The following is a 25,706-nucleotide window of genomic DNA, read 5'->3' as shown; positions in this document are numbered from 1 at the left end:
ATGGGAAATGAACTGAGATTCAGATTAAGAGATAAAGTCTCCTCTGTATGAGTAGGTGACTGATGCATGCTTTTGTGTCCCAGTGGGGTGCTTAGTAACCATGCTAAAAAAAAAACATGTCACCTATCAGTATCAAGGGTCTACAATGCTGCTTGCAACCTTAATGTGGCTTCCGTTTGAAGTAAAGTGCAGATGCTAGTCACTGTGGTCTACTTTTTTCAGTGTACATGAACATCCATTTTGGTGTTTTTGCTCAAAAATGACACCTATTTTTTGTTCTTCTGTAAACATTCCCTGGGTTTCAACAATTTGGGAAACTATTATGTGTAGCATACATACTAACATATGGCATTGTTGTACCTCATTATTTATTTGTATTCTTCACTAAATTAGATTTTTACTAGTTATTTTTAATGAAAAGGCATAATGTATCAAGCCTCAGCCTCATTGTCTTAGTGTTTTGGGGGAATATACCATGGTGTAGGTGTGAACTGAAAAGCTGAAAAAAGCGGTTGGAGTTTCCACATAAGCAAAGTATCACTATTGCTTTTACACACAGCTATCACAGCTATTGTAGTGTGCAGGCTTTCATTAAAAAAAAAAATCCAAAAAAAGTACATAGAATGGTGTTCATTACATTTTATTTATTAAAACCTCATCACCAGCATAAAGCAGAAAATGTAGAGTAGAAAAGGATTCCACAGCATCCATACAAACAGATAAAAAAGGTGATAAATTAATAAAAGAAGGCAATTAGTAAGTAACTAGCAGGTAATTAGTAATGACAGTTCAGTTAATTACAACCATGTGGCAGCAGCTCAATGCATACAATGAAGTCATGCAGTTCACATTTAATGAGAAATAAATCTAATCTCCGTGTCTTTTTGCTTGGTGTGGTTGATGGTGCCAGGTGAGCCAAAGATTTCAGAGACAGCTGCTCTCCTAGAAATGACACACACAGCAGGCCCGGAAACACTGATTCCTGCGGTGAGCAGAAAAGCATCTCAGGACACACAACTTGTCAGCTCTCTCTATTCCACTCTGATTTCTTTTATGAACAAGGATTACCAGCCACACAACTTCATATCATATAAGAATATCAGTCTAGCTGACAGTACAGAACGACAAGCGACTGTAAGAGAGATATTTTAAAAGACATTAAAAAAAGAATAATTAGGACAAGAAACCCTTATTATGAACCATGTTCAATGGATTTATTTAAATAGTTAATTTAGTCTTGTATTCCAAGTTATATCCTTGCTTAGGTATTTTACTATGAATGAAATAGAATGAGGTTAAAGCATGTTTAACTGTGACAATAGCATTAAGTTTCCTTATTACCCCTAGTATTCCACTCCCATCACCCCTAATATTCCACTTCAAGGGTCTTTCTCGTAGTAGAATTACTAGTTTCCAATGAGCTCTCATATTTTCCTGTGTGGTGTAAGTAGGGTCTAGGTGACAATGGGGGGTGGGGAAGGGGCTGCTAGTGTAGTGGGTTAAGACCTCCCTCTCTTTTCTCTATACTTTTCTGGGTCAAAAGAAGTTTGTACAGTGTATGTGAGGGAGTGCAAGAGGACAAGATGAAGCTGAATTACTTTGTCGGCAGTCTTTTGGTCATGATGTGTACCGTTGGTGTTTGTACAGGTGATATTTTAAAAAATGTTCTCTTCTTAGTTTAGTTCAGAAGTGAGCACTGTGGTTTAAGCCTCAGTTTCCTTTATGCTGTGTGACATATAGAGTATGTAGTGGTCACACAGGTTCAGAAAGAGAAAGTGCATAATATTGCAATGTTTAAGGGTAATGTGTTAGAGTTATTGTTCAAATGAAATCTAATTGATTTTTTTCTCCAGTAGGAAATGGACCCTCAATATCATGTTGTACAGAAAAGGACACAACGCCAATCAAAGCTGAAGAAATCGTGAGCTATGTACTTGAAAATCCACCATGTTATATAGGAGCTGTAAGGCAAGTAAAATAAATTAATCTTTTTTTATACTGAAAGATGATTCTTTCTTGTTTTTATCTTTAGTAGTATATGTAAAAGAGTATGAAGAAATTTACAATGTGCACAATATAATGTAATCACTAATGGCTAACATGTCATTTTACAGGTTTCTTTTAATAAACAACAGAACCAGGTGTTCTGATCCAGAGAGACTTTGGGCCAAGCGTGCCATAAAGATAATAAATATTAGAAATACAACAAAAGCACCAAAAACCCCACCATCTTCTGCAACCATGAAAGATACCACTAGAAGCACATTTTCACCTGGAACAACTACAGACATCACAGTTACCATGACAACATCTAAAGTACCATCATCCACATGGGAGCCAACAACATACACCAATAGTTTTTCAACCAAACAACCGACTGAGAAGCCGCCTCAAAGGACAACAATGCAAATTCCGACAGTGAAGACGACAACAAAGATGACTACTATAATGGACAGTACACCATTGATAACTGATATCAAGACGACTGTTACAACGATGGCCATGACCACAGAAAGGCCAGTGACCACGACAACAACTGTAAGTACATCAATCACACGGGAACGACCAGCAACTTACATCACTCATACAGCCTCGACCGAAGAATCGCCAAGGAATACCAGAAAACCACAACACTGGACGACAAGGCAAATTACGACCATTACAGAAAGGGAGAGAGTTACGCCTGAAACAAAGACAACTTCCATGACCAGGACAACATCCTCAACCAAAAAACTTCCTGGGAATACCAGAAAGCCACAGCATGGGACAACATCAAAGCAAAAAGTGACCATTAAGCAAAGGAACACACATGGAACTGAAATCATCTTGGCTACAACAGCAGAAACCAGAGTGACCACAACAACACCTAAAGGAACATCAACCACGAAAAGACCAGAACAGAAAAGTAATGTTACATCACGGAGACAACGCTGCCCACCGCTTGTGACCAAGAACCTAGATAAGCATAAAAAAGGCAAGAACACATCATGGATAATCAAACGCTTGTTAAAGAAACGTAAGCAAGGACTGAGGAGAGTACAAATGAGTCCAGGATGCATAGAAGGTTAAGCAAAAGTCTGTGGAGTTAAAGGTTTAGAATCTTTTGCACTTGGAGATTACCAAAAAATCTTGCGGTTATTCTTCGCCCTCTGCCATAGGCACGCACTTTCCGCATTGACTCATTCTGCGTCAGATCGGTACCACTAGGACTACTTTTTAAACTTTTGATACATTGACATGGCCATGATCTGTATTCCGCAGTGACGTTCATGCCAGGTTTCAAACTGTACAAAATTTACAGATGCATTCAGATTAGATTATTTGGCAAATCTCATTATCCAGAGCTCCTTAAAGAAATGCTTTGTAGACTTCAAGGTCATGCTTGAAGAATTAAACCTAAAACTCGAAGAAATTCAAAGAAGCTAGTCCTAGTAGAGGTTAATTTTAATTTTCCATGTTTTTTATTTTGTTCTCATTTGGGTGCTTAGTAAAGCTATCCTGGGGAAGCTGATCCCACCACTCGATCCCACCACTCGAGTGCCTATATATACATATATATATATATACATATATATATATATATATATATACATATATATATATATATATATATATATATATATATATATATGTATTTGAATGTATGTATACATTCCCAGCAATCCTAGATATGTCATTTTTATGCTATATGTATTTTTTTGTTTGTTTGTTTCACTTTTTACATCCATTGTGATCTGGAGCAATAGAGTGTTCTATCTCTGTTGAACCATTGCTCTGATGTGCGATAATACTGTGACATTGATGTAACGTAAAGTCACTTCTTGATTAATATATGCTATGATATTTATTACATGGATTACAATATTTATGCTTCCATTTAGAGTATCAGTTTATCTCATTAAAGCACATATACTTTAAGATGTTATCTTGCATGACTATTGTTTTTAGGAATTTCTACACCACAAGGGGGCACACTCAGCCAAAGGAAAAGCCATTAACCTGGTATTTCACTCCCGGCACTTCTAATCTCATACATCGTCTTATTATGCGGGGCCCTGTATAAAATTTATGAGCTCTGATTATGCAGAAGACCTATGTGAAAGCCACCAACTAAAGATTGTGTCAACTGTGGCAGTCTTGGTAAGCTCACCTACATTGTTTGAGTGTGGGATATTCCAATAAAGTAAATGAGACTGGGATGTGGGTAGTGGGTAGTACTTTTGCCCCGCAACTCCGGGGTTGGGGGTCTGATTCCTGCCTCCATCCTGCGTTTCCAGACATTCTCCCTGTGCTTCCAGGTACTCTGATTTCCTCCCCCAGTCCAAAGGCATGAGTGGCATCTTTAAATTGTCCCTAATGAGTGTGTAATGGTGTGTCTGTCTCCTGCTTTGAGTCCCCTGGGATGGGCTTTAGGTTCTCTGTGACCCTGTATATGAGGGTCATAAGTGGTTCAGGAAATGGATGGATGAACATAACTTATAAATGTACAGCATTTTGGAAATATCTTAGCATATCCCAACTTAGTGACTCTACAGATGTTATTAAAATAAAATCTAGCAAGATTTGATGATAGTGATGTCACAGTGTAGTTATTTGTAATTCACAGGAAGACTGGGGAAGTGCCCAGGAAATAGGGAATTCACTCAGAAGACAACAAACCCTTAATACAATCCCGCCTGATTCTTACTGTCTTTCCACACTCACTGTAAGACTGAGGCCTCCTTTTCAGAGCATAATAGCTTCTGAAGCATGCTACTTAGCCAAACCCAGAGCGAAGCGCTAAAGCAGCATGGAAAAGTCGAACGCACAGCACAGGAGGCTTTGATTTTTGTTAGGAATCTTTCCTTCACATCAGCCGGGTCACTAATTCCATGGCAGTTCGAGATTAGATTCTTAATAAAGTTTGTGATTGGAGGCAACATTGCAGGAAATGGCAATCAATACTCTGGCCTCGTATCCTGCAATATCGACCCAATTGTTGTTGTTACTCGGTGTGTGTTTTTTTTAAGATATAGAACACATTGTAAAACCCTTAAGACAATAAACTAAAATAAAATTAAAAAAAAAAATTCTACTACATCCACTACTACTACTAATAATAATAAAAATGAGGCAACAAGAAGCAATGTACGGGGTCCAAGCACCATTCACAAATAGCCTTCTTACCAGACAAACAAAAAGCCTGCAATGTTATCTAACTCAACACTGCCTTTGATAAGTAAGCAAATTACTTTTATTCAGATTTAGAACAAAGAGGCCGATAAAACAAAACAAAAAAACAATTTCACTGATTTATATGATATCTTTCTCATGGCAAGATCTTACCATGCCTTCATTTCTCATGTATAGAACTCTATAATCCCCGGGTGAGTGAAAGGCAAGGCTGTATTTATTCCATGAACAAAAAAGGCCATGAAGTTATTATTCCTTTCTGTCACCTCTGTTAAATTTTCTCACAGAAACGCATGAATGTTTACTGGCTTCAGCAGTAATTCTGTCTCGTGCGTGCTCTGACACACGATGCCATTGCCCCCCTTCTGCAATTTTCTTTTTTCTTTTCTATTTTTTCATGGCTTGGCTGAGCGGGGCTAGGCCATTCATAAATCTCTAGACGGGAAATAAATGCCGACCGCCCTCTACCCGAGCCGGCCAGGCGAAAACGAGGAAAATAAAAACCAGGCTTAATAGCACGGAGCTGGTAATTACCTTTTCTGGCCTGCTCGTCTGTGAAATATGATAATATAACACATTATTGATAAGAAAGACCTGAGCAGCTCAGCTCCCAATCCCCCTTCTGCTCCAGGAGGTGGTGGTGCACACGTCAAAACAAATAGAGCACAAAATACATATAAATAAGAGTTATGGGTCTGTGACTTGGTTAACAAAATCTAATACCTCCACAGCATTTGCTGTTTAAGGGGTTAAAAACAAGATCATGCGTATTCCATGTCTTTGCTTATCTTAAATAGTCATTACTCTTCATGAATCTGGTCATTTTAGTGTAAAACCCAGCAGTACTATCACCTTCCAGAATCAGATTCTCACTCAGTCACTCTTGAGATTTGATCAAGTCCCCTGTCTTCTGCCCATTAATGGTCGGTAATCGCATGTTATTTATAGGTTAAGTGCTCACAATGTCATTTTATGGCTGACTTGAGAAGCAATTTCACACTAGTCAGTCGCTGCAAATAGTCAAGGTTGTATCAGATCGCCCCCTCCTGGCCTGTGCACAGTATCTGTAATCAGTATAATTCAAGGGATTGTAGATGATTTTGCACATAATTAAATTAGATTGCTCACTGAAGAAAAAGAATATACCATATTGTCCATGTCCCGCATCAAACTATATAGATATACTGTACATATAGCACAAAGATCTAATAGAGAACTCTTCTCTTAGCCAGAGAAGCTGGGAGGGAATCGATAATGTGTGACACTGGCAGATTACATTCAGTGACCCACCTGCATCAGACAAGGACAGTCGAAGAGCTGCATCAGCCCGATGACTAACGACATTTCACTATTACAACAATTTATCCTTACAATTTAACTATGGTTAGTATTTCCATTTTTTAAGCTATGTTAACAGAACAGACATTTTCCTCAAGTTATCTGAGTGGAAATCCAGCTCCAGGGTCAAAAGTCCTACAAGAAGAGGTCACATTTGATTGACAGGAGTGAGCCAGGAGACCGTGTTTGCACTCGGGCTGCCGAAAGTGATGCGCAAATGCAATAATAATGGCCAGCTCAGCTTCTAATGGGACTTATGATTAGTGAAAAGGCCAATCTCATTTGCATGGAGGATCCAGATCGAGGACGTGAGCTGTATGCCGAGCGACCTGGGCTTTGTCCCTGCTCTGCAATCCATATGGAGGTCTTGGCGCTTTGTAATGACTAGGACACCTTACACCTGAGATGAAAGGCAAGGTGGCTGTGCGAAATGTCTATCACATGTAAGGAACAGGAATCAATAATATCTTATGTATGGTGATATGTAGGAGGCATTTTAAAGCCTCGATCTGGGATATACCCCAAATGGCCAAACATTTGTGGACACATTTATATGAGCTTGTTTAACATCCAATTTTAGATTTAGTCCCTGGCTTTGTTGTTATAATGATCTGGGAAGGCTTTCCACTAGATTTTGGAGTGTGGCTGCAGGGATTTACCTGTGATCTTTTAGCCACAAGAGCATTAGCAAGGTTAGGGACTGATGAGGACTTGGGTACAGTTAGCAATCCAGTTCGTCCCAAAGGTTTGGGCCCATTAGTTCCAGTGATGGAGATTTCCTGTCTTCCAATTTTTGTGTTAAATTTGGGTGAAGACCCACATTTGGCTATGAGGTATAGGTGTCCACAATCCTTGGTACATGTACCAGTGAGAGAGGTTTGAGAATAACCCTGATTCTAGGATGTTTGGAGTGCTTTCCTACATAGTCTACATTTCATAATTTCAGCTCTATTACCCAGTGTAGCATGACAACATAACAACCTTTTAATTTAGCATCTATCTTTATTCAGAGTGTGTCATTACTTTCATTACATTCATTTCATTTTGGAGTGTAAGGTTACTCCTGGAGCTTAGGAAGTTCAGCTTATTAACATAATTAAAGTGTTTAAGGCCAAGCTGCCTCCCTAATTCACTGCCATTATAAATGTCAAACTCTGGCAAAGTCCAGGCATTCCATTCCAAATTAGGGGCAAAATAAGTTTGTAAAATTTGTTGGGGGTGGAGGTGGTGGTGGTGAAGACTTCCTGTCAAAAATGAGCATAAATGGAACTAATCACTTTATTGGTAGGGTATCCTGCTTTTCAAGCCACTTATGATGACCTCTTACTTTAAGACAGAGCTAGCTTACTTTAAGCAAGCTCTGGGAATTTCTTTTGCATGGCTTTACTTCCTCTAGTCAATCTGTCCTGCTTTGGTCAATGAGAGTGGCATCCTTTGGAGACGGGATTAAGAATAGCCTACGATAATGGATTTTCCCCTCCCCTAATCAATACCACGTCCTGTCTGCTCTGGTAAATTGAGGATTTGCTCACATGGCACTGGGGCTGTATTTTGCAATTCGCTTTGAAGAAATGAATGAGTGGGTCTGAGTTGGAATGAGTAATGAAAGCATACCCTACACATACCATGCCACCAACCTGCTAAGGTCACTGCAATGTAATGAATGGTTTCAAGACTAACAGACATAGTTTTAAGACTAATGGACATAGCATTGGATGGGCAATATTCAGAAAATGTGTATAGCCAATATGTGTAACAATAAGCCTCAATAAACAGCATGGTGGTGGAAGCATCATGTTGACAATTTCCCTTAGCCTCAAACCTTGATTAGTTATTTGATTTTTTCCAGAATTTTGCCCTGGAATTGTTTTGATGACTCCTTGGTCTTCATGGTTGCTTGTTTTTGTTATATCTGCTAACAAATTCAGGGCCCTTTTAAGAAGAGGTGTATTCTGAAGACTCTAATAAGAATCATGTTAATGAAGTAGCTATCAAGTGACTTCCAGGTAGCATGGGTAATCATCAACCATATGAATTTCTTCCAGTCGCAGTGAGGTGTATAATCATTAGCTGACTTCCAGCTACACATTGTGTTTGTGTTTTTTAAAGCAACACAGTGGTATTAGTCATTATTCACTCCATCTGATCTGGATGACAACAGACATATAGAATTCCACACTGAGTGAGCACCTCTGTACAAATGAGGCTTTCTGAGAGCAAGACCTGTCAATCCTGTCTGATCTGACAAACGCTCTTTCTCCTTTTTTGCTTCTTTATTAAATTCAATACAGGGTCCGGCTTCACCCTTTTTTTTGTCTTTGATAGTGCTAGCCTCCATGCTCTGCTTTCCAAGCTTACTGAGCCAGTCATTTCATCTCATAGGAGCCAAAGAAGGTCATCTTTGCCATCACAAACCAAAAAAAATACCTGCCTTGTTTCCATATGCCACAATAGCACCTCTCGCAAAATCAATACTCAGACCTTTTCCCATCCACTGATCTGTAAAGCTTTGTGGGGTTCTTTTTACCCCCTAATCCCCAGATTCTATTTCTTTTTCATTCCTTTATCAAGATATCTGTGTGGTCAGCCACATGGGACCTTAAACTACCTGTTAAGTCTGTTTCTCTCTATTTTCCTACCTGACTCATCTCTCCTTAAAATTCTCTGGCTGCAAAATAACACTTTTTGTTCCCTATCATTTACTGAGGTTTTTATTTCTACCACAGTAGCGTCAAATTCTCAAACCTGATTCTGCTTTCCTGTAACGTTGCACAAGCAGCAGTTTCAAAATACCGACATATACATAACACATCGGATGAAGCGTCACACAGGCCTAGTTTCAGCATCACCTAGTCCTAGTTTCTGGCCACAAGCTTCAGAATCTTGAAGGCTGATCAGCTCTGAGCCACAGTGGGCCAGTTTATAAAGCAAATGTGTAAAGACTGTACAAGATAAAAATGAAATTGTCTTGAGATATTGTCTCAAACAAGATAATGTGGTGTCTGTGTGGAAAAAAAAAGATTTTTCTGTTACAGAATGAACCTAAACAGGGACTTTCATTTCTGATATGGTGATATTTTCTGTCAGGAGAAACAATATTTACCAAAAATGCCCCATTTTCACAAAACAGGACCAGTGCTTCTCTCAGGATCTTCCTTAAACATGCAGCAGAAACCACAAAGACCGAATGACTTGCAATCAATAAGCTGTCTGTGAGGTTGCTCCAGGTTTCATGGGTCATACATGCTGAGAGACTTAACCCATGCAGAAAGGATTCTGCTTCTTTCCCTTCAGCTTACTATTCATGCTACAAGCAGATATGCATATTCAATCACAATTGCTTATCGCTAGAGGAAATGCAGAATAGCTGGAACAGCTGGGGTACGTTTATTTTCTTTTACTGGAAAAATCTGTCGGAGCTCAAACGGCTTAATAGAAAACTTGCATCTTGTTAGATCAAGAAAAATCTCTGGTACTTTTTTTGAACTAGATATTCTGTCATTTTGCTGCAGCTGCTAATTGTTGCCATAAAATTCCTTCCTGATAAGTAGCTAAAATTAATGACTAGTGAGAACAGTTAACTTTTAACACTTAACCGTTAGTGAGTGGTTTATGGCTAGAAATAATTTGAAGAGCTTGACTAAGACCAGAAGAAACGTTTAAAAAGATTCTGTTGATTAATCCGAATCTATTACTATGTGGTCTGATTAGCTATGAATCATGAGTCATTTACAGAAAATTCTAGATTAAAAATAGCTAGGTTTGGTTTTTGATCCTATGTGTAGTGTCCAGAACTTGGGAAAACCAGAGATGATTGGTTAGACCAGGAATCTTAGGAAGCTTGAGTTTTTGTGTTTTTACAGGCTGTTTGTGGTTTGTTATGTGTGATGTAAAGACAGTAGGCAGTTTTTGCCAGATTCTCTAGTGAATTTTGCAAGACTAGAACTCTAGGAATAGCCAAAAACACAACCAGATTACACGTACACATGAACAACATGGATATGCTAACCACAAAGCCCTCAAGCTCGATCTTGAGCTTTTTTAATATTGAACCTACAGATTTTTTTTTACATTAGTCAACTATGTAGCTTTGATCTAATTGATAAACAATGCATTGTTAAAGCCTATAAAATACTTTCATTGAAAAATCTGTCACTTTCTCTCCCTCTTGTCAGACTCCAAAGGGTCAAACCAGGCCAGAATCAAAGGCAGCTCTTTTGAAAAAGAGGCCCCAGTGTGTTTGGAAACACTAGCTGTAATTGTGTCCTGTAGGCACCGCAGGAGATCCTAGAGGTTATTCGGTCTTGGAATACTTTCTCTCCAGCGAGGTCAGGATTGGGGAGCGTCCAGTTAACCTAGGGCTAAACGAAAGGCTTCTTTTTTCTTTTTCTTTTTTTAGCAAAGTTCTGTCAATGTGACTTGTCTGCTAATATGACTTTCTCTTTTATCTTGTTGTTATGCCATTCCCTGTTCAACTTCTTAACAAGACTTTTACTTTAACTCCCTTTCTAGCATAACGTTCTAAGAATAATGTCTATTACAGTAGAACTGGAGACTCCTTCCAAAAATAGCATTAAATTGGGTACTTTTTTTTTTCTTTTTGGTATCTGTTTATTATTAATACTAGCAGTTTACGGTTACTATAGCAACAAGAGACTAATAGCTATAAAAACAAGCTATAAAAAAAACAAACAATTTTAAGAAATATTAAATATTAAAACATATATATATATATATATATATATATATATATATGTATATGAATATGTATGTATTGCATTTTATTTTATTTACATAAGGACAGTTTTAAGGCATCTTGTGTGCGATAAGCGACTGCTTTAATCAATAAAATCTAACTATTTTGATCATTTCAGCATCTCTTAAAGATTTTTGGTATTATGCTCAAATATTTTATTATTACTCCCACGTACAGAGAACTTAGTAAAAACCCGAGGCGTGTGACCGGTTGTGATCAGTCCCGCTGCCACAGATAATGCAATAAGCATGCAGAAAGATGGATGTGTTTATAAATTAAGGAGCAAATGTAGTGAGCAGACACCTAGCAATAGAGAGAAAGAAACAGAGAGAGAATAGAAGGGATGAGGTGCTACATCAGACCTAGCTCTGATCTAATTAAGGGTTTGATAATGTGGGGGAGCTTCACTCACTCACTCACTCACACTGTGCCCTAATGGCTCTACACCTCTACAGTTTTCTAGCGCTGCTAACCCCATTAACCGAATTCGAAGCCCTTATCTGCCGAAACGTATCACCAAACTCTGAGATCCTGTGAGTACAAAGTAAGATTTTGAATTGTAAAAAGATGACATTTCCAGGATCCTTTTAACCTCAAATTTATTTACGACAAAGTTCTAAAACCTCCTCAAGTGTAACTGGATGTGTTTGAAATATTGATGCAAAATAAAGAGGCAAGACAAAATATATGAAGCTTACAGCACAAAGAAAGGCCATATTTTATACTCAGCTTGCATTTACAGCATTTTCACCCTTAGTAACTGCCTGGTCTGGGGTGAGTTTAAATTGATCTACTAGTTTAATATATTATAGTTTGGGGAAATAGAACAAATGAAATAGTTATAAAATATTGTTGGTAGGTAGAAACAAAAATAATAAGTGGAATTCTCCAACCACACCCCTTCTGGTTTAGGCCACACCCACTTCAAATCTCAAAACACACCCTTGTCCTTTGATAAATATTTATATACTTTTCTTTTTCATAAAGAAAAAATGTTCTCACCAAGGTTCTGCTCCGAGGCCAAATTTAACCGCACTGTTGGCAATAACGGGATTGTTTTCCTCAGGTCTAGGCCCTACTAAGTGAAAGTGTCTCCATAATGGCGCTTAAAGGTGCGTGTTGATGGATCATAACACTCATTTAGGGGAATCTAGCAGGCGCTTCAGCCGTCTGGCCGCGGAAAGGCACCTCCGAGGGAAGTTAGGTAAACGTGTTAGTTTTGGCATCCATCATGCCGTTAGAAAGAAGTGCTGGTAGCCATTACACGAGGCATCTTTATCTCTCTCTGTCTGGAGCCTGAGGCGTAATGCGTGAGGCTAATTTGCTTAGTGCGTGCGGCACGTCCATTAGGGATGGAAAACTGTGACAAATCGCACATCGGCTTCTACTTCTGTCTCTCCATCAGCTGGTTGAGTGCTGAGATCGAGTATAGAGAAAGTGAGAATGAGCAAGAGAGAGAGAGAGAGAGAGAGAGAGAGAGAGAGGAAGGAAGAGAGCAGCAGGTTTTCTAGCTTGACTGTGTTCACTTTTAGAGAGAATAATAGGTGTAAATTAACCCTGATGGGAGAGAGGTCAGCGTCCTGCTTTATTATTACATTACTGATGTTAGCTATACCTCGCCATTAACATACAGACACCATAATGACTATCTAGGGAGGAAGCCAGGCTCTTGGTTACGTTTCCATCCTGACTCGACGGACAAAAGGAGATTTCTTCCTGCTAGTAGTAGATTCCAATAATCCGAGTCCACTAGCAAGAGGATATGAATGAATAATGACTAAATTAATGTTGCATAAATTTCCACGTTAGATGACTGAATTATTTTTTAATTCCTAACTACAGAGCAACTGGACTAGAACATTTACATCAGCTGTTTTTTTTTTCAAGGAAAATGTGTTGTCAGTTCAATCCCACCAAATAACGTATAAATAAAGAAAAATCTATGAAAGACAAGCTAGTCGTTGATCCTATGACCCGAAAAAATTTTCATGAATGCATTTAATTGGACAAAATACAACACTGCTACAGAAGCTGTTTAGAAAACTTGCTATAGATTCCTTCATATGGTTATCTGGGCTGTTTTTCTGTTTGTTTGTTTGTTTTTGTTGTTTTTTGTAGATGTTTGGAATGGCTCTTTTGTCAATATCACAATAATTACTTTTTCAATGATTTTTTTGTTTGTTTTAACAAACGTCTGTAATCCAGCCTTGAGTGGGTTTTATTTTATTTTATGTTATTTTATTTTATTTTATTTTATTTTAGCAAATTGTAGCATGAAAAAATTATATTAGATAAGTGGAATTAATACTAAGTAAGTATCAAGATTTAAAAAGTACATAACAATTTTAGTTAACCTAAAAATAAATAATAAATTTAAAAAAAAAAAATAGTTTGGGAGACAAATAATGATTTTTGGTCTATAACATTTGTTGATATTTTCCTTGTTTTTTTCCCCTAATTCAGATTATTAACAGGTCATTAACAGACTAACAGAAAGAAAATTTAGATTCAGAGAATTTTCATGTGACAACATCGAATGATCCCTTTACCCCATCTACTCTCCACTGATATATATATCATCCAGAGCAGTCTGTTAAAAGCAGAAATATCCGAAAGCAAGGCTGTCAAAAGTCCCGAGATACATCTTGTCCTTAAGACAAGTGACACTGTAGACAGAGACCACTAACCATACAGGAAATTACAGCGCTTTCCTGAACTCAACCTCATTTCGCTACCCGCTTCATTGCTAGAGCTATTGAGGTACACAGTGACACAAGTGCAAATATCCTGTCTGTTGTTGCAGAAGATGAAGCTGCTTTTGACAGATATTAAAAGTGATACTAAACAGACATGCGACAGCATGAACACGCCCTGAGGTGAACAGTTTCTCAGAATTCTAAGCCGCTTCCTGAGACTGTACTTTACTGAGAAATGGAGCAATGGCCAGTAATTGAAACTGGAAGATCACACTAGATGAGGTGTTGAGGACATTTGTGCAAAGAGATTACGTCAGACTAAAGCATTTACTTTCGTATCGGAATGTCAGCAAATGTCAGCAATTGACAGCAAGGCAGTGATCGGAGGTGAAAATAAAAACTTAAATATGTCAAATGGACACCAATATTTACCCTTTAATACTCATGGATATGATCACATTTGGCAATATTGTTATTTTTGGAAGACATAATGTAAACATTCCGTATTCACAAAAATGAAATTTTCACAAAAAATCGTCTTTTAAGTGGAACAAAAATAAATGTTTAACATTGCTTAACATTTGAAAAAATGTTTTAATGTTAAATGTAAATGTTTAATCGAAATTTACATTTCCAGCAGCAAATTCAGTTCCAGTAACAAAAGTAAGCAATATGCTGTACTAGAAGATCTTGAAAAAAACATTTCTATTTTTATTTAATAGATTTTTATTTAATATTTACATTTAAGTGCATTCATCATTAATATTTCAGTCGTGCCCATTAGACACCTCAGATTTTTTTTTTAATGTTACATTTTTTAATTTAATTTAATTTTATTTTATTATTATTTTTTTATTTTTTTTTTTTACAGATAATGTTGTGAGCGCTCCAACTCTCCTAATTCTTCTAAATGTGGGCATGTTTTCTGACTGAATTAACAAAAACATTGGTGTCATTGGTAACAATGGTTGTTTTATCTATTCAACAATGTAGAAAATTGTGAGAAAATAGATTATTGTGTTGGCAGATTATTAAATTGTAGTGGGTGAGTGTTGGTGTGTGAATACTTTTACAGTCCTTTGTATATAAAAAAAGATTATACCTCATCATCCATTTAAAATCTTTTGGCTTCTTTATGTGTGCACAGTTTCCAGTTTCTGATAACAAAGATGTGAAAAATATCAGGCTGCGCTGGATCTAGTGCTATTTTATTATAAGCTGATGAATAATCAGTATGAGGTATATTTTGTACAATTAAACCCAGAAACAAAAAAATATAAATAATTATATAAAAATATTTACAATTAAACCAAGCATGAATCGCTCTGAATATTGATATTGTTAATATTTTTTTTTGTAAAAGTGGTCTGTTTGTGCTTTTATAAACTTATTATTAGTTGTTTGGTGTTAATACAGTAGGATGTAGTCTTCATGATTCCAGCAGCAGATCTTTCCAGAGGTGAAATGATCCATCCTCAGCAGCCTATCTATTCATGTGCAGTAGAAGAAAGTGAGTCACGAGAGCAGAAAGCTCCCAGCAGAAGTATTCTATCAGGATGAATCAGGCAGGTCCAGGGGGCGAGAGAAGCCACGGTAGTAGAAGCGTATCAGGATCTGGCACACACACGTACGGAGAGAGAGAGAACAGTGGTTTAAAAGGCTGTAGACTGTTATCAGAGTGCAAGCGGAGACTCGGGCAGGTCGAGGTATAACAGCATATCTTTGAAAGAAAGCAAGAGAGAGAGAGAAAGAGAGAGAGAGAGAGAGAGAAAGGCATTCTTATACAGTATATATATACAGTGCTGTCAATAACACCCAAACAAAATGGATAGAACAATTTGCATGCACACCATATAGTGAATTCAAATTCAAGTAAACATTCAAGCCAAAGAAGAAGAAACAGGAAAAGGGGGAAAAAAATCCAGATAAGAGAAATTTAGAGTGTGTTTAGTCAAATCCCCCCCACACACACCCCCAACGTCTACTTCCTCTCTTTCACTTTTCTCCGAGTCTGCCCTCACGTCACCTCCTCCGCCTCCCCTTTTCATGCATTCTTAGCATACTAGCGCCGTCCAAAAGCACCGCTCATTAGCACCTTATAATATACACATCCTGGAGATCCTCCACTCACCCGAAAAAGCGCTCCAAAATAAAAGCGTCTTTCTAAGCTTTGCTTTTCTTTTTGTATAATTTAAAGCTAGCACCAGGCAAGATGCCTGCCAAAATAAAGACATTAGCACATGAACGAGTGGCTCTGGAAAAAAAAAAGAAGGGAAAGGGAAGGGGATGCCTAAATGGTGTTTTTCAAAAGCATTCAGCAACATGGTGTATATAAGCTGTGAAAGATGAGTTCATAATACTTCTCAAAACTGTTTCTTTTTTATATATAGTGCAGCAGAATACATTTGAAAGCATGTCAGTGATCTTATCCGACGTTGTTCTTCAAGGTTACTGAAGCTTTGGTTTCTCGTGACTCCTGTGGCTCCACAGAGAAGAATCTGTAGGATTTGGCCCGGTGTCAGAGCTGAGGAAACTGAGCTGACCTTTCATGCCTCTGAGGGGGGGGGGAGAAGGTGACCAGGGTTCAGTTCCTTTTCAAAAAATGGAGAAAGGAGGGGTCAACCATCCAGTGCTGATGGTCATGTGCTAGCTTTTTTCCAAATAGAAGATGCTTTTGTGTGTGTGAGAGTGTGTGTGTATAGGCCTATTTCTGAAATATCAAGACCTGCACCAATTGTGAAGAAACCCTACCGTACATCAAAGCAGCTCAATATCCTCCTCTAATGGCCATATACATAATTATCCCACTCAATGTTTAAAGCTCCTTGCTGTTTTTAATGGTGATGTCTAAGAATTCCTTGATTATATGCTTACATTACAAGTATCTTCAGCCTCTTCTTTCCTTCCCCTTCCCTAAGGATGATCCAACAGTGACCGAATTGGGTCAGTGGAATGTATCTGTGTGTTTACTGCATTAATAAGAACCAAATGATAACAAAAAAAGAAATGAACATATTAGGAGTGTAAAACATACCCGCTCGGGTTTTGGTTGATGATATATGAAATGCAATATAGTATCAAATAATGCAAACCTTTTTTTTTTGTCAATTCTTTCTTCCACTCACTTGGCAAATTAGGTCACCAGCGTGTATGCAGCTTGCATATACTCTGAATCTCTGCTTTAACTAGACACTTTCGCAAATCCCAAGCTGAGGAAGTGCATCTTTGCTAAATAAGCTTATATATTTGCTCGAGTTGCTAATAGTCTGGAGGAAATAAAGATGCCAAGTGAAAGTACTCCAGGGTAAAAATTAATTGCCACAGCGACTATAAGGTTACTTTGATTTTGCTCAGTGTTGGGATGGAAGTCCTGAACAAAACTGTTTTAATGAGTATGTAGATATTTAGAAATAATACAACTGAACAGAGGTTATATTTGATGTAGCGGGAAAATACATGAACTATAACAAGGTTCTACAATTGGATTTTTATACGATCGTAATTTAATTATCACTATGCAGAATTTGCATGTAAATGTTTCCTTATTACTTTACTACATTGTGAATAGTTGTACTTGATATTTTTCCCTCACCCGGAGAACTACAATTGAGAACAGTGCATCCAACTGAGAGAGCCATTTTGTTTTTTGGTTAAAACCAATACAAGAAAAAAGAGTTTAAACCTCAATAACTCAATGCCAATAACGCCATCTTGAAGGTGAAGTGTTCTATTGGTGGAAATTCTTCACAGACCCTCTGGAGGTCTATGGACCCCACTCTGAGAACAACTTCCGTAGACTGTTAGCCGCACGTCACTTTCCCTATGATTCTGCATTTATTAACTAATTAGCTGTATGTTCAGAATTAAAATCAGAATGAAAATGCATTAGTCCTTTCAAAAAGTATTACTACAATACAACTTTACAACATAAAGTTTCAGTTTATTAAAGCTACCAAAACAGAAGAAAGAAAACTAAAATATCAAAACCAGATTTACTATGATAGAAATGAATTAAATGAAAGTTTCATCTGAGAAATTCAAATAATTTCTGTTCAGTTGTTTTTTTTTTTTTAATATATATTGCTGATACCACATTTTGTTGAGGATAGTATTCACCAAACTTTTTAATACTGTCCTCTACTGGGGATGAGAATCACAATTCTGACACTGTTCCATACTGGGAATCGAAAATTCTGGATATTGTTCTAAACAAGGATAATAATCATTCAAAATCCGGATACTGTACTCTATTGAGGATGAGAATTTGCCTCAGTCACCATAATACACATGAGCTGCAATGAACCAGTATGAAATCTGTGAAATGTTGCGAAAGTAGGCAGTGAACTTTGGAAATGTCCAAAAGAAACACTTCTCTTATAACCCTGCCTTTAGCGTTTAATGTCATATAATGTAAGTGTTTAATAGCAGAATTGCCTGTGTGTAGATTTGCTAATCTAGAATACAGGTCAGTACATGCTGTGTCTGATTTGTCAATTAAATTAAAGCAATTTAAAGGTTATTATCACCATAGGTGTGATAAGTTGAGCCAGCAGACGAAGCCCCTCAACACACTTCCATTTTTAAACGTTTCTAGGCATTACTTTGTTAATCTGTATTCTATGCAACAGGTATGCTTTCCATCACACAGAAATCTAATACCATTAGTCAGGGTTCCAGATTCCAGCTAAATTTCTAGCCTAATTTTAGAAGTGGTCAATTTTTAGATAAATAATAAATAATAATAAATAATTTTTAGCCAATTTTTTACTAGCCCAGACAATGTTACTGTAGCGCACCTGATTTTTTGACATATGGGCAATCTCTTTCCCTTTCTTAATCTTTTGTTCTTAGAAATAGTTCTAGACATATCATAGATACACTGCCTGCACTTACACTTTGCAGAAATGTATTAGATGTAATACTGATTATCTGCCAAAAAACAGATCTTGAAACTACCCTTATCTGAGCATGGGGCAACATGATGCATGATGTACCTGATACAGCATGACACCTGCCCCAATGGAGGTCATTGGTATTTGGACAGATTGTAAATTGTATGGCATTGTAAATGAGGTCTTTATGATATATAAATATATACATATATAGTGCCCCTATGGTCAAGCTGCCACCACATATATACATATATGTATATGTGTGTGTTTTGGGATGGACTGGTGCCCCACCCTGTTCCACACACCTCAACACTGACCAAGAAATAAAAAGAATTCTACATCAATGAAAAACAAACATTTTAACCCAGAGACTCTGATGTGTTGGAACTTTTTTTGCTTTGTAAATTATAAGTTGTTTCACATTGCAAACAAAACTGATTAATGCTTTCACCACGCGCGCGCGCGCGCGCTTGGAACCGCACGAGCGCGTCCCAGCCTCCTATTGGTTTCCTTCCCCAGTTATCCTGACAGCGCGCGCTGATTGACACGCCCCCCTTTCCCCCCTTTTCCTGACTCCGCCTCCCGCTCCGCTCCGCGCGCCTCCTCATTCCGCTCAGCGGCAGCAGCACTAGCAGCCACAAACTTGGACAGAAAGCGACCCAGAGAGTGCGCGAGGGGTGTGTTTGGGTGTGCGTGCGTGCGTGTGTGCGAGTGTGTGTGTGTGTATATGTGTGCGTGTGTGAGCGAAAGGAAAGGAAAATCAGGGATGCAGCGCGCTCCCTGAAGCGCGCAGCCTGAGCATGGCACTTTGTCGGATTTACCCGTTCCTCATTTTCCTCCTGCTTTTCTTTTCCTGCTTGGGACCGGGCCGAGGCTTGCGGAACTATCCTGATAATGAAGGTAAGGGGGACGCGCGCGCGGATGCTGTGTGTGAAGAGAGCGCGCGTGCTACAGAAAGAGAGTTGGGAATGATGGAATTAGGATTCCGTGCTTCCTAATTAGCGCGTGAGCTTGCAAACCTTTTTTGGTTTCTACGCACATTTCTTCTTCTTCTTCTTCTTCTTTTTTTTTTTTTAATTTCAACTACAGGTTGTTGTGCTGTGTTTTATGGACACAAATGCGCATCTGGGGCAGATGTTCGAGCTCTGATTAGTCTGCTGTTGCAACCTTTCTGAAGTTTTTTTTTTATGCATTATGACCTTTGCACGTGCATCACCATCTTTATAAAGAATCAGAACGAATAAATTATGATTAATTAAAATGGCGCCCAGATTAAACCTGTAACTCAATTTATTTAGTGAAATCTCTGGGCTTTACAGACACACACACACACACACACACACATTGAAGTGCAACTAAAACCAACCCTAATAAAAGACTAACAAAGTTTTCCAGGTCCAAAATTTGTGTTCTGTTCAAATTTTTATCTAGTTTTTAAGTACATTTGGATTTGTTTATCTAATCAGTAATCTTGGTCCACACACACACACACACTCATGCACAGCATTTTTGTGGCAACGTCTGCAAACGATTTTAACCAAATGACAGAACCTAAATGAGCGTAATGATGTAGATAAATGTCCTACAGTGCTTCCTGTGGGGCTCAGACAGTTGGCCTTTTCTCCAGATCAGTTCACTTTACAGGGAGAATCCTGGCATTTGGGGACACGGAAACTGACTCGCAGAAAGATCTGTGAGATTTAGTGTGTGTGTGTGTGTGTGTGTGTGTGTGGTTCTTGGGAGTTCTTTCTCAGAAAAAAGAACAAATCTGTTTGTTTTTGTCAGGTTTTTGTTTTTACACAGGACAGTGTATTTGCGATGAACCTTAGGTCTCCGTAAACCCTGTTTCTGTTAAAAGTGACATCAGAGTGTTTAGAACTATAATTTTCCCATCTAGTTCCCAGAACGCTGGCTGATTGAACCTGGTCTAACCAGGATTTGTCCCTAGAAAGAAGCTGTGTGATTAATTTGATCATTAATCATTTTCCCCCAACATGTGTTCTAGATGTTTCGGAAAAGTGTTTAAACCAACCGAGGAAATGTTCCTAAGGAACTGTTCTCATCGCCTCGTCTCGATCGCTCTGTTACTCCAAACCGTGTAAGGATCGAGGACGTCCTTTTTTTGAACAGCAGAGGGCGCACACACACACACACACACACACACACACACACACACACACACACACACACACACACACAGCACCTGCTCCTTATTTGTGTTACATGATGCGATCTTTTTTTTTTTTTCAGCTTTGGAACTCTTTCATATTTGGAATCTATTATTCATTTTCTGCCTCGGAAGCATCTTACGTGTATAGCTCCACCCGAGCTCTGAGAACCTCCTGCTAAACCATTAGGGCTACAACTCACACACACACACACACACACACACAAGAAAAATGTTTCACCTCTTGGCTCTGTTAAGCTTCGGGTGAAGAAAACAGCCCTCAGCGCAACTATGCCTGTCGTTTGTCTCGTGCAGCACGGCAGCAGTTGGTTTTTACCTCCTGCTTTAAAGCAGATTAAGTCGAACTTGATCCTGGACGGTGGGCTTTAATTCAATTTACAGGTTTTCAAAGAGTTTTGTTTGTTTGTCTGTTTGTTTTTGTTTTGTTTAAAGGCTTTCGGAGACATTTTTGCACTAATTTTGCTGAAATCGAAAAGGAAAAATTCATTCATTTAAATTTTTTTTTATTACATTTGGCACTAGCAAATGTAAATCAAAATATATGAAATTTTAAAAGTATAAGGTTTTATATATATATATATATATATAGATATATATATATATATATATACGTATATATATATATATATATATATATATATATATATATATATATATATATATATATATATACGTATATATATACGTGTATATATATATATATATATATATATATATTAAATAGCATTTTCTGTTCAGTTTTTGAAAATGATTTTTTTTGGAGATTTCACATTCAATATCTGTTTTGACACCTATTTTATTGATTTTAACTTCAGTAATCAGATACAAAGTTTTACACAGGCGATTATTCTTCTGGAAAATTCCTCACTAGAGCATCTGCATCCAGGGCTTTGGCTGTGTTTGGAACCTCAAAACTAATCAGACATCCAGATATCTGGTTGGCTTTCATTTCTGGTCACCACTCACAGCACTGTATGTGTTTTTTACACCTTCCTCTGGAGAGAGACTGCACCTTCTACCTGCTGTCAGACACATCTCACACGAGTTACAGAGCAATCTACACTAGCACCTGCACATCGCACTCATAGCTTCACCGTCTTTCTCTTTATCACCTGCTGCTAGGTCAAAGGTCATCGTTTTAGACCCGCTCGTAATTCCTAAGAGCTTCGGTCCTGGCCCGAGGATGTCGATGTAATGGACCGTTTTGCATGTGACCTTAAACATGGACTTTTGGAGATCGTCTCTATGACTAGGATCTGGGATTCAGCTTTCTAAACCTAACCTTAAAGGATACGAAACTTAAGTCAATTAATTTCCCAATATGTCTTTAGGATATGTAGTATTTTTTCATTTGTTGTACATTTTCTTAACAGAAGGTGATAGTTATGGTCTTGCCTACTGTGTATAAGAAATGAAATACCTTAAACATTTGATTGTAATTACAAGCATTTTTGATTTACAAACCTAAATTTGTCGCTGTAAAAATAAAACCATGATATTTGTTCATTGTGTTCAGTGGATTCTTCTACAGTTACCTTAAAACGGTCAACTCAACCAGTTGGTAGATGTCCACTAGCCAAAATATCTGAATGTAATCAAATTCGTAAGAATTTATATTAAAAGTCATTTTCTGCACATTTATTTCATTGTGTTGCCGTTCAAGGGTTTTTACTGAACCATTATTACCTCAGGGGTTTAGGGTTGATGGTGGCGCAATGCACTTTTATTTTCTTTTTAAACAAAGCTGTACTGAGGAATCAGAGTTTGTATTTATTGGCTAGTTTGTAGACTACAGAAGAGTGGACGGAGAAGTGGTCAAAAAAAAACCCCTAAAACTAGAAAAAGAAAAAAAAAAAACCCCTCACTCTGTATTGACTTTGGGATGAAAGTATAACTAAAGCTCACACACTTTAATGCTGTAACTATTAAACAAGCTAATCATCTCTTGGACCAGTTGTGACTAGCACTACACTCATAAAAAAATTCCTGTGGTGATTAAATAGTATGAAAGGATGTCCTTTCTCTCTTCAAAATCAGGAACATGCAGCTTTGTGAAGACAAAAACAAGAAAAGAATAAAGGAAAGGCAAAGAAGCTGTCATTTAACTCCCCTGCTAGCATAACACAGCAGTCATCTTGCGGCTAAACCGATCAAAAGAAAAGTTGCTGAAGCAGCTAAAACTTTCACCAAAACCCTACTGTCTTTTCTTTTCCAAAGAGCACAAACAAGATATTCTCTGTAATCAGCGTTTAAACTTTCACTTGGTCTGTAGCACAGCACTTAACTAACTAGCAAGCTCACTATGTGTTTTAATACCATGCTAGCTGTCACTTTTTAGGATTCTAGAAAACAGTTATCAAAACAGAAATCTGTTAGCTATTGAATTTATGATTTCTTCACGTTTATAAATTTATTTAAAGTGTCCGTAAAGTAACACCTTCTTTAACAGTATCCCATGTTAGCAAAAGTCTCTGTCTTCGCTATCTAATGAGCAGCTAGCACTCTGTTCCTCCTTACAACCCCCCCCTTCGTTTTTTTTTCTTTCTTTCTATTCTAAGTCTTTTGCAAATAAGCACTTCTCCTCTCCTCCGCTTCTGTTCTGCCACCGCTCAGCTAGAAGGACGCTCATTAGCAGGCTAGTCGACACAAAAGCAGGCTAAAGATCTTAGCTCCACATGAGTGGCCCTGCTCCCTTTTCTCTCTGTTAGGCCTCCAATCATGACCTTTTATTCGTCTTAATTGAATTCATCTGTTCGTTTGCCTGCCATCCCCGCGTCCTTCCTCATCTTCGGTTTCTCGCTCCGACAAAAGGCTTTGTGCCACGTGCATTAGCGCGTTGGCGCATTAGCGCGGCACAAAAACAAATACTGGGTTTGTTAACTGCACTATTCACACAGAGCACAGGCTCTAGCTCTTCTTTCTGTCTGTCCTTTCAACTTTCTTTCATGTCTCTCTCTTTTTTAAATTCAACATCTAGCATGTAACCTGTTTGCTTCTAGCTTGCTAATCATGTCCTGTTTACTGATGAGGCGTTTTGAACGTTGACCTTGAGGACAATGTTGAAGAAGTCGTTCTTCATCATCAGTTTCTTTTCTTCCTGGCAGGTTTCTAGCATTAGCAAGTTACAGATACTTTCCGAGGTCTAAAACAGATCATCGTGTTACAACCCCAAGTATCTTGCGCACTTCTACAGTAAAACAAGATCTCGGGTGCATTTGATAAGACTGTCATTGGGTCAGTGGTCACTTTTTTTCCACTGTAAAAGTAAAAGCGATACTATAATGCACCGCAGGACACATTGTGGTTAGAGCTTAAGTGCCATCAGCACCGGTTGTTTTTAGACACAGAGATTTTTCTCTACCAGAGTTTTTTTCGTGTTGCAACACGAACCCTGAGAGAACGGAAGAGAGGCGGAGAAGGGGAGATCACTCATTCTCGGTTTTCATGATCGTTTCGTGAACAAAGCCTTTACGGTCAGTAATGGAAGGCTGCAGATGTCAGAATGTAAATATTATCATTATTATTATTATTATTATTATTATTATTATTATTATTATTTATATTATTATTCAACTCTTACAAATCTATGGTCCAACATGTGGGATTTTTTGGATTTTTCATGACAAGTTAAAATACAGAAAAGAGAAATACATTGTTCTAAACCACAACTGGTGCTTTTATTTATTTTCTTTCATTTATTAATTTTTATCCTAGCGTTTGTCCCACGCAATGGCAGCGTCCGCTGTTTTTTAACGGATCATTTGAGCCACATGATTTGGCACAAGTTTTATGCCGGATGCCCTTCCTGTCGCAACCCTCCCATTTTTTAATCCAGGCTTGGGATGGGCACTGACTCTTTAGTTAACTCTTTAGTGACTGGGTTGGCACCATTCCAGGGAATTGAACCCGGGCCCCGGCAATGACAGCATGCTGGACCATTTTTTTCATTTATTTATTCATTATTATTACTTTGCACACTTTGAACCTAATGAGTCTATTTTGCCTCATGCAGGACCTCTTCATGTTACCATGACAACAAGTCAAAATACTCAACAGCAACAGGTCTACTTTTACTTGTATCCGCTTACAATAAATACAAAATGTTGTAATTTCCGCTGCCTCGAACCCTGTGGATTTTAATCTGGACTGTGTCGCCCTCACAGCGTTTCGTTAAACAGTGTCTTTAACAGAGAGCACTGAGACGTGCTATGCTTTTCTTGCGGTTCAGGCTAGCTATACACTAATCCGGATAAATTTAAAAACTGCGCTTTCATCTAAAAACGCTCCGAGACCACATTATCATTTTCAGTTGTTTCCCAAAAGTTAGACACACTGAAACGTCTGAAAACGCTTACGTGAGTAAAACCTAAGATGCTTTGACGTGCGCCATTTCCGCCCGCCGTTTATTTCTTTTCCTAAAAATGCGCCATCGTTTTCGAAAGCCTCTGTTTTCACAGTCCACACACTGTGACGCGAAAACAGTGTTTTCAAATTCATCCACTTCGGAGGGCGTTTTCAAAAAGACACATTTTCGCTGACTTAAAATGCCGTCTCAGTCCTCTCATGACCTCAATCCTAAAGATCACAAAAAGGAGAATTCATTGTTATTGAACTTGAACCCTGACCTCACCTCTGTTTTCTTTCTTTCTTTCTTTCTTTCTTTC

General features: G+C 38.1%; 2 protein-coding genes across 4 annotated transcripts in view; both read left to right on the top strand.

Annotated features, from left to right (window-relative positions):
- The first annotated feature begins 1,518 nt into the window (after positions 1-1,518).
- On the top strand, positions 1,519-3,918 carry LOC131356222 (mucin-2-like). 2 transcript variants are annotated; one of them, XM_058395150.1, is made up of 3 exons: positions 1,519-1,647; positions 1,857-1,968; positions 2,115-3,918. In XM_058395150.1, the coding sequence occupies exons 1-3, from the start codon at positions 1,584-1,586 to the stop codon at positions 3,067-3,069; spliced, it is 1,131 nt and encodes a 376-aa protein (XP_058251133.1). In that variant the 5' UTR covers positions 1,519-1,583; the 3' UTR covers positions 3,070-3,918. The 2 variants fall into 2 exon arrangements, with proteins under 2 accessions (XP_058251133.1, XP_058251132.1); XM_058395149.1 differs by having other exon boundaries at positions 1,544-1,647; positions 1,854-1,968.
- Positions 3,919-19,466: 15,548 nt separating this feature from the next.
- Positions 19,467-25,706, top strand: part of epha4b (eph receptor A4b) — a 97,842-nt gene continuing 91,602 nt past the window's right edge. For both annotated transcript variants that reach the window (XM_058395626.1, XM_058395627.1), the window contains exon 1: positions 19,467-19,754. In XM_058395626.1, coding sequence (XP_058251609.1) covers positions 19,655-19,754 — 100 coding nt within the window. In that variant the 5' untranslated portion in view covers positions 19,467-19,654. The remainder of the gene's footprint in view (positions 19,755-25,706) is intronic.

The sequence above is a fragment of the Hemibagrus wyckioides genome, linkage group LG07, assembly GCF_019097595.1.
Source record: "Hemibagrus wyckioides isolate EC202008001 linkage group LG07, SWU_Hwy_1.0, whole genome shotgun sequence".
NCBI lineage: Eukaryota > Metazoa > Chordata > Actinopteri > Siluriformes > Bagridae > Hemibagrus > Hemibagrus wyckioides.
Note: the sequence above shows the minus strand (reverse complement) of the source record. Positions and strands in the feature narration are given on the sequence as shown.